The 17,682-nt window shown below is 38.8% G+C and overlaps 1 protein-coding gene across 2 annotated transcripts; it reads right to left on the bottom strand.

Annotated features, from left to right (window-relative positions):
- Nucleotides 1-8,346: 8,346 nt before the first annotated feature.
- Nucleotides 8,347-14,921, bottom strand: LOC102227641 (homeobox protein engrailed-1-B-like). Of its 2 annotated transcripts, none has more exons than XM_023329168.1 (2): nucleotides 14,084-14,921; nucleotides 8,347-9,147 (listed from the first exon to the last, which is right to left on the bottom strand). In XM_023329168.1, exons 1-2 carry the CDS (start codon nucleotides 14,616-14,618, stop codon nucleotides 8,816-8,818), a joined length of 867 nt encoding a protein of 288 aa, XP_023184936.1. In that variant the 5' UTR covers nucleotides 14,619-14,921; the 3' UTR covers nucleotides 8,347-8,815. The 2 variants fall into 2 exon arrangements, with proteins under 2 accessions (XP_023184936.1, XP_023184937.1); XM_023329169.1 differs by having other exon boundaries at nucleotides 8,347-9,135; nucleotides 14,084-14,920.
- Nucleotides 14,922-17,682: the final 2,761 nt, after the last annotated feature.

The raw sequence follows: 17,682 nt of genomic DNA, 5'->3' as shown, positions 1-17,682 counted from the left end.
CTGACGTCAGGCATGCAAACAAACAGAAACAGCCATTCAGACAGACCGAGCTCTGAGCTCCACTGTACGCTGCAGACCACACATTGTGCTGCCTGCGTGTTAAAACAGTCATTCACGCTCTCGCATCCTGCTGCCCAGATTCACAGATGAGTCGGCTTTGTAACCACAACTGTTACCCCGTGTGCGATTGTGTGTGTGTGTTTGCGGCTTATGTATATATGCATACGACTGTGACGCTAAATTAGCATATTTTCAAGAAATTTCAGATTACTGGACTTAAGCCGTTGAGCAGCACATTACTTGCCTTCAAATTGCATTTAATGTCTGTGATGGAGCGCTGAGATTCCCTGAATATGGGAAGCTACTCAGCCTTCAGTTAAGCCAGGCCTCATAAATAACTTCGACTTCCTCCTTTGGACGCCTGCCAAGGGGATGATCACTAGAAACTACACAACCCCTTCTTGGCTTCTTCTTAAGGCAGCCTTCTGCAAAATACCCCTCTGACAATTGACCCCTTGAAGAGTTTTCTGACTGCTGCAGTCATGTTCGCTGCGTTTGTTTACCTTGCCCAAATGTCAGTGTCATAATTAGGGATTATTTTGCACCTCATTTGTCATAGAAAGCAAAACACATCAGTAAAAAGCAAATTGTGGTGAATAGGTTATGACCTCTAATGCATAATGGCTCTTTGTTTATGCTGTAAAGTGCTAGTGTTTTTAATATATGGAAAAATTACAAATTTTTGTTCTTATTTGGATTTATGAATAAGGTAAAGCGGCTTAAAATGAGCTAGTATTTGTGTCTAATTAAGGCTTGAAGGGAGTCCAACTGAAGCAAAAACCCAATTTATAGTTAAAAGAACTATAAAAATGTTTTTTTGTTTCATATATTTCAAGTTAACATTTATTTTAAAAATATAGATATGTTTTAAAAATGTGTCTACATCTCTGTAACTTCCACAAACAAGTTAGATTTGACCGTTTAACTGTATGAATTGCTTTACTCTGAGTCACATCAAAACAACTTTTTTTTTTTCTTCTGTGCTCGTTCGGTTGTTGAAAGCTTGTGGCTTGAAGGTAGTTGCAAAAATTCAAATTCCTCCTTTTTCCCACTTTTACGCTCCCTGATGAAGATGATGTGTTAGTGAAGTCTAACTTCTAGGCTGTGAAACAATTTTCCTTGAGATAATTATTATTTATGGCAAGATTGCCATAAATAATTTTAATGTTTAGATTTATTTGTGTCCGTTTCATTAAATCACCACAAGTATATTGAGAAGATATTTCCTGTTGATTTGTCTTGTCTCCCCATTTTAATAAATGTCTAATACTTTAAGTGTTCTAAACAAATACTTGAGAAATGTACAGAAATTTTCTTCTTTATATTATATTATATTATTATATTATTGCAAGAGACTCATATTTTGTTAATTTTTGATTTGACTTGAACATCAATATATTTTAATGTAGCTTATAACGGCTGTCTTCCTTAAGCAGTTAAAATAAATAGGCCAGTCTACCGTGTCGTTGGAGCCACTTCAAGCATTCAGCATACAGAGGTGAGTGAGTGAAGAGTAATTTTATTAAGGACTAGACAAGTTTGTAGCTCTTGTTCAAAAGCATATTTTCCAACGTCTCCAACAAATTCACGGTCTAACTGGAGATTAGTTTACTCTTATGACTTATTTGCTTCATAAGACTCTGAAACAAGTAGGAATTATTCCAGGGGGAAATTATTAAGATACACAAAGAGCAGGACTCACAATTAAGTTTTGAAGTAAAAGCCAAGGTATGTAGAAAGAAACCAGTATCTGACTTTTTGATATTTTTCAGTTAAAACGAACACAAAGCTTCAACAGAAGTTAGAAAAACACTTTCTGCCTGATTTCTTTCAGGATTGAACCAATATTTTTTGCTGTATACACAGGAACAAGCAAAGCTCATCCACCAATATCACACACAAACACACTCACACATCGAAAAGTGCTGCCCCACATTCATCATACTGTTGAAACGGGGAAGCTACTCCCAAGAGGGGAAGGTTCTCTACCCCCATGACAGAGAGAAGTCTTCCCATGCACCGGGTCGCCAAAGCGGGCCCCACACACGGATGACATCAGTGCTCAGCCTGCAGGAGTTTTGTGACAGCCATATGTAAATTGAATATGACAAATCGCTTCCCCGAATCACCTCTCGGCACCTCTGAGCCGCCGCGAAGAAAGACGGAATGGGGAAGGAGGACAGGCCGGGATCCATAGGCGCTTGTGCTTTTGAAGTGTGAGAAGAGGGGCGATAGGGTAGTCAACCAGACGGACACACAAGTCAACTATTGATTCTTTTTTTTAAAACTAAATAAACTAACAAATGACTTCAAAGATTAAAGGGGTATTACGTTTTGGCTAGTCACCTGCTGGAACACGGTCAGGGGTCACACATCGTCTACGTTCTCAGCACTGATGGCTGTAGGAACCAGCATGCCAGTCTCCAAAGAATGTGCTGCTTTGCTCTAACGGCGCATCCAGGATGGGGTGGGAGGGCAGCGGATCAAAAGAACGCTCAACGTTTTCATCGATGGCCATCCCGTTCTCACGGCTTTGGCTTTCCGAACTGTTTCACCCAGACGGTGAGACGAAGAGAGGGAGGCAGCGAGAAGGTAAATGGTTTCCACATGTGAAAGGCATCAAGAAGAGGCAGAGGTGTGTGACCACCCATACAACAGGGGAGTCCCAGGTGGATAAATGTGTGCATTCACATGGCTCTGTTGAAAAGACGCCACAGGAGTAAAATCTGTATTTATTAGCCCGTATATCAGAAATACACACTTTATTTACAAGTGGGACATTTTTATGCTTCTCTGCACTGATTTAAGTGTTATTATTGTAATAGTTTGACCTTTAAAATACATGCAGCATCCTGAAAAATAATATGTTCTTGAAATTTCCATTTGGTTTTATGGTAAAACCAGCATCAGCAATATGAAAATATACTTTTTTGTACTTCTTCGTTGTATTTTTTCTCAATTTGACATAAATTTAAAAAGATTCCTCAAAACAAACTGAAAAACAGACTTGACAATTGACATTAACTTTGACATAGACTGGTTGCATTACGTACAGTGTCATCAATGGCCGATGCCCCCGGCCTCTGCTCAAATCACCCCCTGACGGGCAGTGTAAACAAGTGGCGCTGTGTATATCCCCCATGTAATCTGGATTTAGCGCGGTGAGATCACGGCTGTTGGAGCAGAGAGGCCCCCTGGACGCTCAGCTGCATTGTGGGAGGTTCCCTCTCAATGCCACCTTTGTCCATTTGTGTGTGTCGCTCCGAGATAGTGTGGTGCCGTTGACAGGCCACAATAAGCCAAGAGTAAATTTCCCCCGTGGTGAGAAGCGATCTGTGTACTCCTGAAGCAAAAAAAAAAAAAAAAAAGCACCCACACAAAATGAGGCTCAAGCTGAAAATCATTCTTGCTGTGTCTTTGTACGCCAAGTGTCCTCAAATGCCTGTCCTCTTAAACACTGCAACTGTTTTCGACCTCTTGACAGTCCATGCTGGTAGTATTTTTGACAGCATGAGTTTTGTGTTTTCAAATGATTTCCCTGCCTTTTTTATGCTAATGTCTCAGGCTGCAAAAGCCTGATCTACATTAATAAGAATGTAATGGTTTTTATGATCATGCATGCTAACAGAAACATAAATGTTTAACTAGCTAGAAAACTGCCAGAACAATCCAAACCCACATTTAAATAAAAATTACTGATGAACTGCAGGATAATGTGTGCCTTATTGTTATCAGAAATTTCTAACATATTAACATAAACATTTTTAATTTCAGAATTAAAAATAAAATCCTATTTTGCTTCGCCAAAGGTAATGCTAATATGTTAGCAGTGTCAGATGTTCTTCTGACTAGCTAGAAATGCTATGTAAATTTGCTGCATTCGGTATTGAAACAATGCTTTCAAATATATTTTACAAATTGTGCTAAAAAGTAATCATTTTCAGATTTAATTGCTATGATCATTTAAATACTGAAATAGATCATTTATTTTCTCAACATGCTTCTTTTTCTACTGTTTAGTGTTTTGTATTTTCTTTTACTTCTGCCTCAGACGCCTTTATGACTTAAAGTACATACTCTATAATTTACAACATATCATTTTGTTGCATATAATTTTGTTCTTTGCTTTTTTTTTCTTAATTTGAACATTTTAAATCACACCAATGTTCCCGGCATACTCAGATAATTCTAATTTTATATAAAACACGTTCAAATCTCATTCATAAAGTCTGAAGAAATACATTAAAAAAAAGAATGGTCTTTTCTCTATCTGTGGTGTTTGTATTCATGATTTAGATGGAGAACGGTTCAGCTTTTACAGTTATTTAGGAGGAAAGGTGAGGAAGGACACACATGAAGGGTTTCTTTCTTTGTCTCCCTTTACTTGTACAGCTTGGAACGAATTGCTCCAAAACGCTCAGCATTGCACCTCCATCGTCTCAGGGTGGTGATCTAAGAAGCTCTTGTAAATGGCTTTGTCCTAGAGTGTGTGCAGGGGTGTGTGTGTGTGTGTCTTCCTTCCTTTTCATGCATGCTTGAGTATTTTATTGTGTGTTTCTCTCTGGCTCTGCAGCTCCAACAGGAGCCACCGTTTTTGTGTGGTCTCATAGTGAGGATATTCCTGAATTTAGGATTTAGATGTTTTCATTTTAATTTAATGCGTCAGGTATTTGTGCGCCGTGCCCAAGTTGCTTAAATATGCAAGGAAACATTTTTAAAATCTTAAATGCATATTTTTTTTAGAAATGTTTCTTTGCTGTTCGCAGAATGTATTATCGAAAATCTAAAACTAAACGTCACAAATCAGAGATCCCCCATACGTTTCTATGTCCAGACTCCTTGTTCTTGCTTCATATAATTTCCTTGTAAATCTTATTCAATTGTGCGCCTGTCTCTTGCTGCTGTTTTCTGCTTGTTATATAACTGTGTTGTTCTCAGTTCAGGCTCTTCATGCCTCATTCTGTGGCTGTGTGCTACCTGCGTCAAATCCAACTCTTCCTCCCTATTAAACAGCCGAGATTTCCAGTGTGTATTCTCCCTTTTTATTGCTTTCATTTGCATATAAATTAAATCCATATTGTGCCTGCGAGGCAGACTATGCTAACTATGCAAACGATCCCTGGCTTTTCTTTGTTTTACAGATAAACCCTCGGCTTCCTCGGTGACAAGGTGGGAGGGAGGGCGGCGGAGGCAGAGAAATCCTCCCGCTGTTTCATAATTGTATGAATTTTAAATACACTGTCATAAGAGCCTCTTCCGCATTCACAGCGGGGGAATGGGACTATCATGATAATATTAGAGCTACAGGGTTAGCTGACCGTGAAGAGCGAGGCGCTCTCGCCACCTCTGTTCACACATGCAGGCCAGATGGCCGCAGAGGCTGCATTCAGAATCACATTAGGGATGTGTGTGTGTGTGTGTGTGTGTGTGTGTGTTTTCTAAACATAACCTCCTTTCCTTTAATTCCTAGAGTGCATTAAAATGAAGTTACATCTTCTTTCTCCTTGTGCAGAAATTGAGAATATTACTCATGAGATAATGTTTTGTGATGCATAATCAATAAAGGATGAATTAGGTGGTGTCCAAGTAAAATTAAGTCCTATGAATATTCAAATATGTTGCTGAACAGTGGTATCAAATTAGGCCTAAGTCCTTCATGGACCTCTGGAGGTTTCCATGTGCTGCAGGCATGCTGAGGCTTATTAAAGGCTAAAATATAAGCATCAAATGTGGGTGCATGTAGAAACATCCACTGCTGCTTTCTGGAAACAAAGAATGAATGAAGCCAAAACAATAAATCAGTCACCAGCAAATACGTTTATGTTAAGCTGTTATAATGTCTGTTGGTTTCTAAGTGCCTTGACGTGAATGGATGGCAAAATAATAAACAGATTTTCAGATAAATTCTTAAAATCACAGGATTGAACCTGCCTATGAACCATTTAGTCCGTCCCTGAAATCAATTACAGCCACCCGCCACAGACTACGCTTGTTAACCCTCGGCTCTGTGAGGAAGATCAGAACGCAAATAATTAAAATAAAAAAGCCTGAAACGCAGAGGCCGTGAACTCCTCCGCTGCAGACCCTCACTGCCTCGTTAGTGCTTAATTAAATAAAACTGAGCCGAGATCAGTTGAATTAAAAGTATGCGACAAGCAGAAATGATAGGAATGTGCTGGCAGTGATGCTGCAGTCAGCCTGATATTGATAAACTAACAAAACTCAAAGTGGCATCTTTTATTTTTGGGTCATTTTTGGTATGATTTGATCAACAGTCTTAGCCTACACTGCATTTTTCTCTTCATTTTAGGAAGAATATTGCAGAATAAGAAGGTAGTTTTTCCTGTTAAAACTGATGAAGCTAATCTAGATGATCACCCAGTTTTCCTGTCATAAAAAAAAACAACTTTTGACAAATTTATGTCAGAATGAGACTTATGGCACATTCCTCAACCGCATGGGGGTTGGTGAGGTCTGTTTTTCTCCCATTTTGGGTTGTTTTTGAATGAAGCGCATACAATTTCGACATAATCTCACACTTTTCTCCAAAACCTGGACAACATTTTTATGGCCTTTTTATCTCAGACATCTCATTGAATCTATTTTTTTCACAACAAAGACCTCTAAAACATTAACACACCACCCAAGAGCGTGGGACACCTACTTTTTCTACCATATAACAGAAAACTAGACCAAATGAGTATTTCAGAAACTGCTGATTCTGTATATCGCTCAGGTTTATAGAGGATGGTCCAAAAAGAGAAAACATCCAGCTCTGTGAATGAAAAGGACTTCTTTGATAACTGCTTGAGAGAATAGAAATGCGACAGTCATTGAAAGATTTTATAAAACCAAGGAATGTGGGATGCCAATCTCTGAACGGACAACTGGTTAAACCTTAAAGCAGATGAGCTACAGCTGCAGACGACCACACTAAGAACAGGAAACTGAGGCGGTGATTCAGAAAGCCATACCAAAATTGGACAATGAAAGGTTGGGGAAAATGACGACTGCTTTGTTGTTTTCACATGGTAGTCAGACTTTGGCATAAACAACATGAAAACATGGATAAACCATAGTGTAGCTGACAAATTCACAGCAACTACATGATGCTGTTATTATAAAACGAACCAAATACTCCAAAAGATGTTTTTGATGCCTTGTGGAGTCTATGCCACAACAAATTAAGCAAGTTTTAATGTACATAATAAGGTAGCCATGTTGAAATGTAAATTTGATCTAAATTCTTGTTCTGACTAAATTTAGTCGGAACAAAAATGCCTAAAATAATAACATGTTACAAGATACCAAACAGAAGGCAAATAAATTGGTAGCTCTTGTGTTTCTGTTTTTAAAAAATATATATATTCTATAAACGGTCACCTAGTTTTTACTTGAGAAGCCCTAACTTTTCTTTTAATTACATCAGTATTTCTTAATTTTCTCGGCTATTTTCACAACCTTTGCTCCGGATGCTCCACTCATCCATGCAGCAGTTTGAGCACGGCCCATCATTGACTCAATGTAGGAAAAATAAAAATGTGACTTTGGAGCTCATACATCATCTTTGTCCAAATTTTACCTGAACAAACATGTTAAAAATCAGGTTTGTTTACAACAAAAAACGTAAACTTTTAAACCATATTTAGATGTTCGGACGGGAGACGAAGTCTTTTTCTGTCTCATTTGGATATTTTATTATTTGAGGGGTTAAGTTTGTCTGCTACCAATACCCTCCAGAGTGCGGCGCCCAGAAACACACACACACACACACCCTCCATGTTCACAGCTAGCCTCTATAAACCTCTACCTGAGGGGTTTATGCAGGCCCAAGCAAGCGAAAGCCAAAAAAAAAAAGAAAAAAAAAGCAACGTATCACAGAGAAATATTTCACTGCAACGATGACAAGAACAAGGCCTCTGTGGTGAACACCAAGCAGGTCAAAGCTCAGCGAGGGGCGAAAATGCAGCAGCAGCAGCAGCAGCAATGGGAAAACTTGTAAATGACCAGAATAGTTTAATGGGTGAAACAGTATCCAGACAGGCAGGGAAACAGGAACTGTACCTCAACAGTGTGTGTGTGTGTGTGTGTGTGTGTGTGTGTGTGTGTGTACTTCGTTTCTCACCAAAAGCTCTCTTAGGTATCAATCCTAATGAAAATGATTGTTGTTAAATAATAGCAGAGGTTAAAGTTTAGATTGTAGTTGGAGAAAATTAGGGAAAAAACTTGATTTATGTTTTTATGACATCAAATATAATTAAAAGTAAAGCAATAATAAAAAATGCTAAATTAGTCCATTATATCTTGCTCTTTTTTTCTGTTTTATTTCAGACTACATGTGAACATAGTAAAAATCTTTGGCTTGGCTGAGTCCGGCGGACTGGTTTGTTGAAGGAAAATGTGGCGCAGACATGAAGGACGAGGAGAGCACGACAACCTAGAAAGTCACACATCCCTAAAAATTTAAAATTAAAATAAAAAAAAGAATAAATGGCGGATTGAAAATGAGCCTGGAATCCAATATGCAGTAATGTATACAACATGATAACTGTGTGGCTATATAAATTTTAATAACGGTCGTTCAATTTTTTTTTTTTTTTTATATAATTATGTCCATATACTGTTACCATAAACAGAAATCTGTGTTTTTAAATAGCGATCCCCCCATTTCCAGTTCAGTTTTTTTCTTTATCTCCATGAGTCCAGAGTCAGCCAGCCCCTGAGTAGGGAAGTGTCCGGCGGGGGCGGGGGGCGCTCACTCGCTCTCCTCCTTCTCCTCCTGCACGGTGGTCGTTGAGTGGTTGTACAGTCCCTGCGCCATAAGCTGCAGCGCTAGGCCGTTCTTGTAGCCGCTGGCCTTTTTAATCTTGGCCCTCTTGTTCTGGAACCAGATTTTGATCTGGGACTCGTTCAGGTTCAGTTCCTGGGCGAGGGACTGTCTCCTCTGCTCCGTTATGTACCGGTTGGCCTGGAACTCGGTTTTGAGTCTCTGCAGCTGCTCAGCCGTGAACGCCGTCCTGGGCCGCTTGTCCTCCTTGCTGTTCTTCTTCTTCTTCAGTTTCCGTGTCCTTGGGCCTGGCGTGGAAACAACAAGGGGAATAAAAATATTTATTCTACGGCTGGACACCACAGCCTTAATTATCTGCTGAATGTGCCTCCGTTGAAGGTATTCTAGTGAAAAGGAGTTATTTTTTCTAATAGTATTTTAGCTGATAAAGAGAGAGAGAAGTTACACTGTAAATACTTTACTGTTAAAATAACTGGCAACAATTTTTCACCTGCAGTGGTGGCATAAATTTAAAAGGCAAAGTGGCTCCTTTAAGTTATAGCAGTATTTATTTTGATCCATGTTAATATTTTCTGTTCTTTCTTGTGCTACTATTTGAATATCACTCGCACACGACCCCACCCTCTTTTCATACCATCATCACATGGATAGGTGCAGCTGACACAGGGCCTAAAAAAGCTTACAAAGTTATCAAAATGTCTTACTTTTTCTATGTGTAGCTAAAAATACTAATTTAGACTGGTTGTTTTAAAAACAGGTCTATTATTTATCGTCTGATCTCACTTCTAAGCTCCTGAAATGTTGTTTGCTCCATGTCAGTAACCCTTACAAAAACTTTCTAGAGGAGCTCCTGCTTACCATCTCTTGTAGTTTGATGCAATGTGTAGTAAAGTGTCAGTGTGGTTTGAGTCTGGGTCTGTGTGGGCTCGTTTGACTTGTTTTTTAAATGAAGCAATATGAAAACAGTTCGGTAATTTCCCTTCCACTCCACTATGTGAAACAGCAACCACTAAAAATGCTCTTCACACCTTCTTTGTTTTTGTCTCAGCTTCTGACCTCCGTAGTTTCTACAATGTTTTGGGTCCTTTTTTCAGTAGATATAGACAAATGAAGAAATTCTTTTTTTCTTTTGTAAATTTTTAAAAAGGGACAAGGCCTAATAATATTACAGTTAAGCTACATATAACTCAACTAACTTGAATGCATTAAAAAATAAAATAAAAACATGATGAGCAGGCCACCAAACTGGTTCTAGCCCAGAGGACAACTTCCTCCAAATCCAGACCTGATCGCCAATACTGCACTACTAATATACTACCCACATCTGAATGCAAGTTGTTATATATAATTACTTAATAAAATGTGGTATAAACTGCTGTGAATAGAGCTATTTGTTGTGTTCCAGTTCTGTTGTGCAACATTGTGCTTTTATTTGGAAAGATCAATGTATCACAGAGCGGTGTGCACTTCCAGTCATTTGGAGAACAAGTTTAAAATTTCCACCATTTGCAATTTTCTTAAGGTACAGATTTGCACAGTATTTATTTATTTATTTTTTAAAAATATTTTTATATTTGATGTACAGAGTTTGAAAATGCTGCGCTGCATGTTTGACTCTCCAAATCCTGTAAAATTTTATATAATATATATATATATATATATTTATATATGTGTGTGTGTGTATTACAATTTATTTCACTGAATGAGAGATCCAAAAGTGAACAGTATGAAGTAAATAAGATAATATAATAGTGAATTTGAATTAAAAATGAAGGAGGAATTAATCAGTATAGATAAAAATGGGTGAAAATGAATGAAAATCAGCTAAATCGAGTGAGTTTTGGAAAATTTGTTTGAAAATGTTCAATTATGGCATCACAGATGAAAAGCAATGGATCCACACATATAGTGTCTACCTACCTCCTGCACTGTCAACGCTTGATAAATAATTAAAAGCCCAGAACAGCGTCCAGTCATCGTTTGTAGATGGATTTGTATTGAATGAATTACATTCAGTTACAGCATCTTAGGGCGCTTTGCAGCTAAATCTGTTCCAACTTGCCCCGCCTATGATGCAGGTTGTAACATTTCTCTGCTGTCGCTTTCAGCAACTTTGTTACAATGAGCAGCACGTTGCTGAATCATTCCTTGAATTTTAATTTGTACCAAACACGTTGGAGATGTCTGAGTCATCAGTTACGTTTTCTTCATTTATTTATTTACTTATTCATTTTTTATTTAAAAAAAAAAACGTTTTTATTGCTACTTTCTGTCTCCTTCGGGAACATATGAAAAAAATATTCCTTGTAAAGAATATCTGATTTATTTCTTTCTTTTTTTGAATTTAGGAGCTTTAGATTTTTTTTTCTTCTCTAAATTCATAAACAACAAAACACACATCAGAAATGGGTTTTGGCTCGTAAAAACAATGTAAAAGTTTTATGTGGAAATGCACGCAGACTCTAAATGCGCGTAGATAGGAGGAACCCGCCGCCCAGCTCAAAATGAAGAGAAATAAATCGGATTTGACTTCAGTTTTCTCTGAAACGTCCACACATAAACAGTAACAATACTGACACTCAAACATGAATAGATACGGCTAAACTGGGACTCTGGATAACAATGTGCATTAATATAGAGGCTAATAAATGTGACCCGCGCTGGTAAAGATGAAAAAAATATTATTGTGTATCAGCAGAAACCCAATGAACCTTCTGGTGTTTGTATCGACATAAAATATTTAAAAACAATACTGATTACCCTTTTTACTCAACTGAAATAATTACATTTTAAAATATTCTGAAGATAATTTAGTGAAATTATACTTAAGTTAAATCTGGTTTAAATACTCCTATTATCTTGTGGCAGAATAAAAGTGCATGCCCCTTTAAGACTATAAGGCCATCTATGAAAGGATACTAATTAAGGATTAATAACAGCTGCGTTAAATATAAACAAGGGAGAGAAATGAGCCAATGAGATTACGCGCACATATACTTCAATTCGTGGCAATTCTGGAGAGAACCTCCGCAAAAAAAAACAACAACAAAAAAAACAGCTACAATGTGGTTTAACTCGTAAAAAAATGCTTATATATATATATATATATATATATATATATATATATATATACGCTGAAAATACGTGTGAAAGTATAAATAGGTATTGAGTTACATTACGGACGCACTTCTTCTCTTAAAACAGAGGAACCCGCCGGTCAGCCTCGAATGAAACGAAGTAAGTGGATTTTGACTCCAGTTTTCCCTCAAACGCCACCATGTCTAAAATACGACAGTATCGAGGATATGTGCAGCTAAATGAGCCTTCTGAATAGCAATTTACTTTATTAAAGTGATCGCTGATACGAGTTGTACTGTTGAAGATAATAAATGCAACGTATACAGATAAACACGGGCAGTAGAAGTTATCTGCAAACAGAGCAATATGGCATTATTACAAAAATATGAAAAAAAGAAGAAAATTAATTTAACAAGCACCGCGAGGGCTTCTTAATTTCCCAGTCACAATTTAAAAGATTAAGAATTTTACGTGTCATTTTGCATTTAGGCCTTAATCTTGGTAAAATATTTTTTTTAAAACCCTAGCGGCATATTATCTTGCGCCGGCTTAAAAGCTTGTGGCCCTTTAAAGCCATGAAGTCATGCATATGCTGATACTAATTACTAATTAATAACATCTGCAGTAACGAGTGAATAAAGGAGAGAAATGAGCCAATCAGATCAGAACAAGCGCGGCAATGTATCCTAGAGCAAACACTCGAATAAACAAGTTTGTAACTAGTCAAAAAACCTGATAAAATGTCCATGTGGATGATATAAATACGTGTTCAATTGTATAAAAAGGCCTACATACAACACTGACAAACTTCGGCTTTAAGAAACTCGCCGCTCAGCCTCAGTTGCAGCGAAGTCAGTCGGTTTTGACTCCATTTTTCCCTCAAACATCCCATATAAACAATGGCAGCAGATTCACGTAAGCAGGAAAAGATGGAAGTAAATTAGCCTGTACCTGAGACACGGTCACACTGGGTGGCTGCGTGCATTGAAATATCAGCTGATATTTGAGAGCCGCGCTGTTAAACATGAGAAATGCATCGTATAATACGAGGCACAAGCCTGATAAGACACACGAATCCCCATTTGAACCATAAAGGCGAACCTCTGATGTTATTTATCCTGCACAATGCGGAACGTAAGTTTGTGTGGCAAGGCCCCCTCTTACTATAACATCAGTACAGCATGATGAAAAAAAGATCCTTTGAAACGTTATAATTAAAAAAAAATCGCAACAGCATACATAATATAAGTTTTACTTAAGCTTTATGTTTTTGTCTTTCCCGATTACATTCGGTCGCGATTTGATTAAGTCCAGCGGCTTGTACCAATTGTATTTTATTTACAAAATGACAATAAAGATCGGCTCCAAACCCTCATAATATACACTAAAAAGTAAAATCACATTATTTTTAGCCGACTTAAGTAATGTTTTGTTTTCTTTTGCAAGCTAAAACAAAGACGGTGTTACTATACTGACTCTTCTCAGTATAGTGTTCCCTTTTTTATTCAATTAAACCAAAATCAGACCAAAGTACTGCAGTCAAATATGTCGCTGCAGGATTGTAGAGCATTAAAAAGTATATATTGTAAACACATTTGTTAAAAATGTGTTAAAAAACGGGAAGACCCGTCGTAGAATAGCTCTCGTTATACTCATTAACATATATAGTCTAATATTTTGTTAATGTCCAGCATTAGTTATTTATAATATGGCAGATTTGTTTGATTCCATATGACGTGTTTTTTATTTTATTTTATTTACTTTTTTTTTTTTTATCATACATTTAATTCAACCTTCAAGCATTCAGATACTGGAGCAGTGTAAACAAAGGCGAATGAAACGGATGTAAAAATAAATGTAATCTGTTGGTTTGGGGTTAAATTAGTGGCTTTTCTTCTCTTTAAAACTGATTTAATATAATTAAGTCATTGCATAATCCTATTCGTTTCAACGTTCAGCAGCGTCGATACTAGTTTTATAAACAGGCAAAAGTTGCTTTACTTTTTAATAAAGCAATAACAATAATAATAACGAAACAAAGAAAGTTGTTTTTCTTTCGTAAACATGTTTGCAGCTCTGAGGTGAGTTAATTTAATCCTGGTGTAGAGAAGAAGAGACACCCTGCTCGGTGTATTTCGGGGACTACTAGCGCCTTACCAGATGAGGGCCGGTCCGAGTAGCGCGTACAGTAAACCCAGGCGGGCCACAGCAGCGGCTGGCTCTCCTTCATTCCCGCTGAAGAGCCTCCATTGCTGCCGCTCACAACCACAATCGACGACGGACTGTCCGCGTATCTGCCGGCCCCGTTGCTGGCCGCCTCGCCGGGCTTCGACGAGCTTTGCTTGGACGCGGGCGACGAGGACGTGGAGGAGGACGAGGAGGGCGAGGAGGAGGCGCTGTCGCTGCTGCAGTTGGAGTCCAGGCAGAGGCTGCCGGCGTGCGGCGGCCTCGCTCCCAGCGGGTTCACGTTCTCCCTGCCCGGCGTCTGGCTGCGCTCGCGGTAGCTCGGCTCCTTCCTGCAGCCGAAGTCCGGCCGGAGGATGTTGTCGATGAAAAAGTTCGTGGTTCTGTGGGCCTGCTGCGCGGCCGGATGGGGTAGGATCATGGCAGGGGATGGGAGGTTCGGCGACAGGGACATGCTCTCGTCCTCGGTCGAGTCCCGGCCGCTGCTGGGCTCCTTGTGCTCTTCCATAACAGCTGGTGATGGTGAGAAATCTCAGCCTCTCCACACCAGATTCCACTTGTTGCTCGCTCTCCCTCCTCACTTCGGTATCCAGTTCAATACAAAAAACAAGCCTCTCTCATAGAGCAAACGCCTGGTTTCTATTATAACACCAACTACAGCGGCAGCATGTCTCCTAAAAACCTCCCGAAGCTTGGCATAACCATCAGCTCCACAACAACCAGTGCCTGTGCTTCTCCACGGTGCAGCATAATATCTCTGTATTCGCTCTTCAAACTCTCCTAAAATCAGATCCCCCTGTCCAAACCCCCGTGTGCTACTCCGCCGCGTTACACCAGTGCGCGCACACACGTGCAACACACCAATCAGATGCTCCGATTGTCCCTGTCACGGCTTACGACGACCAATCAGGGATCCGAACGCTTCATGAAGCTGGCACGCGCGCGCCTGCATCACGGAGGTGATCGATATTGGAGAAAAGCACGTGCACGTGCATGTACACAGCAAAACAAAAACAAGAGCGAAGCAGCCACCATAATAAATGGAACAAAGAGGCAAAAGCAGCTTTTACCTTTGATTCCAGCAGCCAGCTTCACATGGTCCATATTATATTTATTATTCATATTTGAGTCCTGGGTGTTGTTTTTTTTTTTTTTTTTAAATTAGACGTATGTACGCCAACCAAGGAGTTACCTGCATTTGTTAAATTGAGCTATTTCACAGTTTGGCTATTTTGGGCTACAAGTTAGAAATGTTTAAATGCGCAAATAAACTTTAGGATTTTAGTACGAAATAGGAGAGAAATGTGTTTAGGGTGTAAAAAATTTACGAAAAGCAAAAATTCTAAATTTGTTCAGTCATGTTATTTATTTATTTAGCCATGTTAAATAACATGGCTGTTATGTTATAACATGACAGCCATGTTATTTGTTATTTACGGCAAAAACCCAGCAAATTTGTTTAGAATGAATATTTACAAATGTAAAACCGAATGTTTACTACACTTCGTCATTTTGCCCCATTTCTACTCTATTGTGCTTTCACAACTGTAAATGCGCGTAGATTATCGCTGTGTAAATGCGCGTAGATTAAGGAAAACATTTTTATCATATTTTACCTATACTTTACTGATAAGCAAATAGGTTTATGGTGTTGACCAGGGGTCCTAAGATTCAGCTGGTCATTCAGAACAAACACCTGGAAAGGCAAAACACAGTTCAAGCAAAGATGTCAGAAAATAATAAACAAAAAATCTACTTACACGTGAAATTTGAGTTTTTTTATGTTCGCCATAAAAAATGAAAGAGCTAAAAACTTATACGCAGTGGTTTATGGTTATGAAATAATCCAACTGCATCATCAACAACTAAGCAAAATGCAAGTTCAACACCCACGACACTGTGGTATATGTATTTATCTATTTATTTTGTGAATCATAACGTTGTATTTTTAACTTGGCTGCTCACATTTTTCAATTATAACACGTTTCCTTCAGCACAACTGGGGTTATGACAGCTCTCAGGTCTCCTACTGAGCAGCCTGTCATAACGCTGTTTTTGCTTTTCTCTTTTAACAGTTTTGTACGCCGGAAGAGAAACCCAAGCTAGAACAAGCATACTTGGCAAGAAAACGCTCTCGGGTACGAAATGGACATAGGGAAGTACGAAATGGCGTGGATGCGAAGTGGGTGAAGCCGTTTACAGTGTGCTTTATGACGTGAACACAAAGTGAAACTGCGAGCGCGGCTTGCAGCGGGGCCTGAAATGTAGTTAAATCTCTTTCATATTAATAAAATGGCCATCAAGCTCTGCAATTAGTGATTTCAAGTAATAATGATAATATTTCTAATCATAATGGCGACAGGAGGAAAGTGGGGACGCGTTGATGGTTAACAGTGGCGCGGTGAAATCTTCATCCCACAGGCCGGACTGGGAAGCTCTGGCTACTTAATTAAATTCCAATTAGGACAGTATCAATGTGCTGTTTTAGCCGCAGCGCCTTTGTGACTAAATGAGCTCTCAGTCTGCTCTTATCTGGCGCCGCAAAGAGGGGCCTGCATGAGAGGGGCCACTGAAGATAATTTATAGCTTTTAATTAGTCCTCCCTCCGCCCGGTCCGCTCGGTGCTCATCACGGGGAGCGGCCTGAATAAAACCCGAGTCACCAGCGCTGTCACCGCCGCCTGGCAGGGCCCTTAATCAAAGTGAAGCAGGGGCCGCGCTACAAGCCACGTAATTTCCAAGGTGCTGATAAAGCTTGTTGAATAATAGCGGGGGCCCTCAGAGACACCATTTACAGAAATGACTTTATTGACGGCTTAACGTTGGTGATTCATTTTACCTTTCATGTACTGGGAGCCGGATTTGTCGCCGTAATAGGATGATAAATGCACTGACGGATCGCAGCCGCGCTTTTATTGAGTAGCCCATAAAGTCGAGGTGCTTCAGTACACACTCTCTCTCTCACACACACCCACACACACCTCTGGTTGTAAAGAAGCTGAACAGCTACACAGGACTGCGTTTTCCGCTTCAAAATTAAGCTTTTAATTCAAAAACATACATTAGAATAATAATATGAACATATTTTTATTTGCATAGCGAAGCAGATTTAGTTTGCACACAAAGCAGGCTTCGACAAAAAGAAAAGTATTGTTGGGTACTGTCTCTAAGATCGGACAGTTCTTCAAAAGTTAAATAAATATATTAAGTCTTCGCTTCTTCATTGTGTTGATTTCAAGTTTCACGTCTAATATTTGCGAATAATCACATTCGCACTAACATTTTCCCCATTTTTCATACATAAACAGCATTTTAATTAAAACAAATAAACCCATAAGCTCTATAAAGAGGCGTAAATTCAAACACACTAAAAATAAGGTAAAATAATTCTTTTCAACTAAAAAAATCCACTATAATTAATTATGCAGGGAAAGCATTTACTTTCTTTAGATATGTAAATGATAAATTACACTCTTACACCTATAATTTGCGCGTATTTCTTTTTCCTTACTGTTTTATGATCACCTTGCATCGTGTTGTGCTCTGTGTTATATCCTTACACTGTCATTTTTA

The sequence above is a fragment of the Xiphophorus maculatus genome, chromosome 24 (assembly GCF_002775205.1).
Source record: "Xiphophorus maculatus strain JP 163 A chromosome 24, X_maculatus-5.0-male, whole genome shotgun sequence".
NCBI lineage: Eukaryota > Metazoa > Chordata > Actinopteri > Cyprinodontiformes > Poeciliidae > Xiphophorus > Xiphophorus maculatus.
Note: the sequence above shows the minus strand (reverse complement) of the source record. Positions and strands in the feature narration are given on the sequence as shown.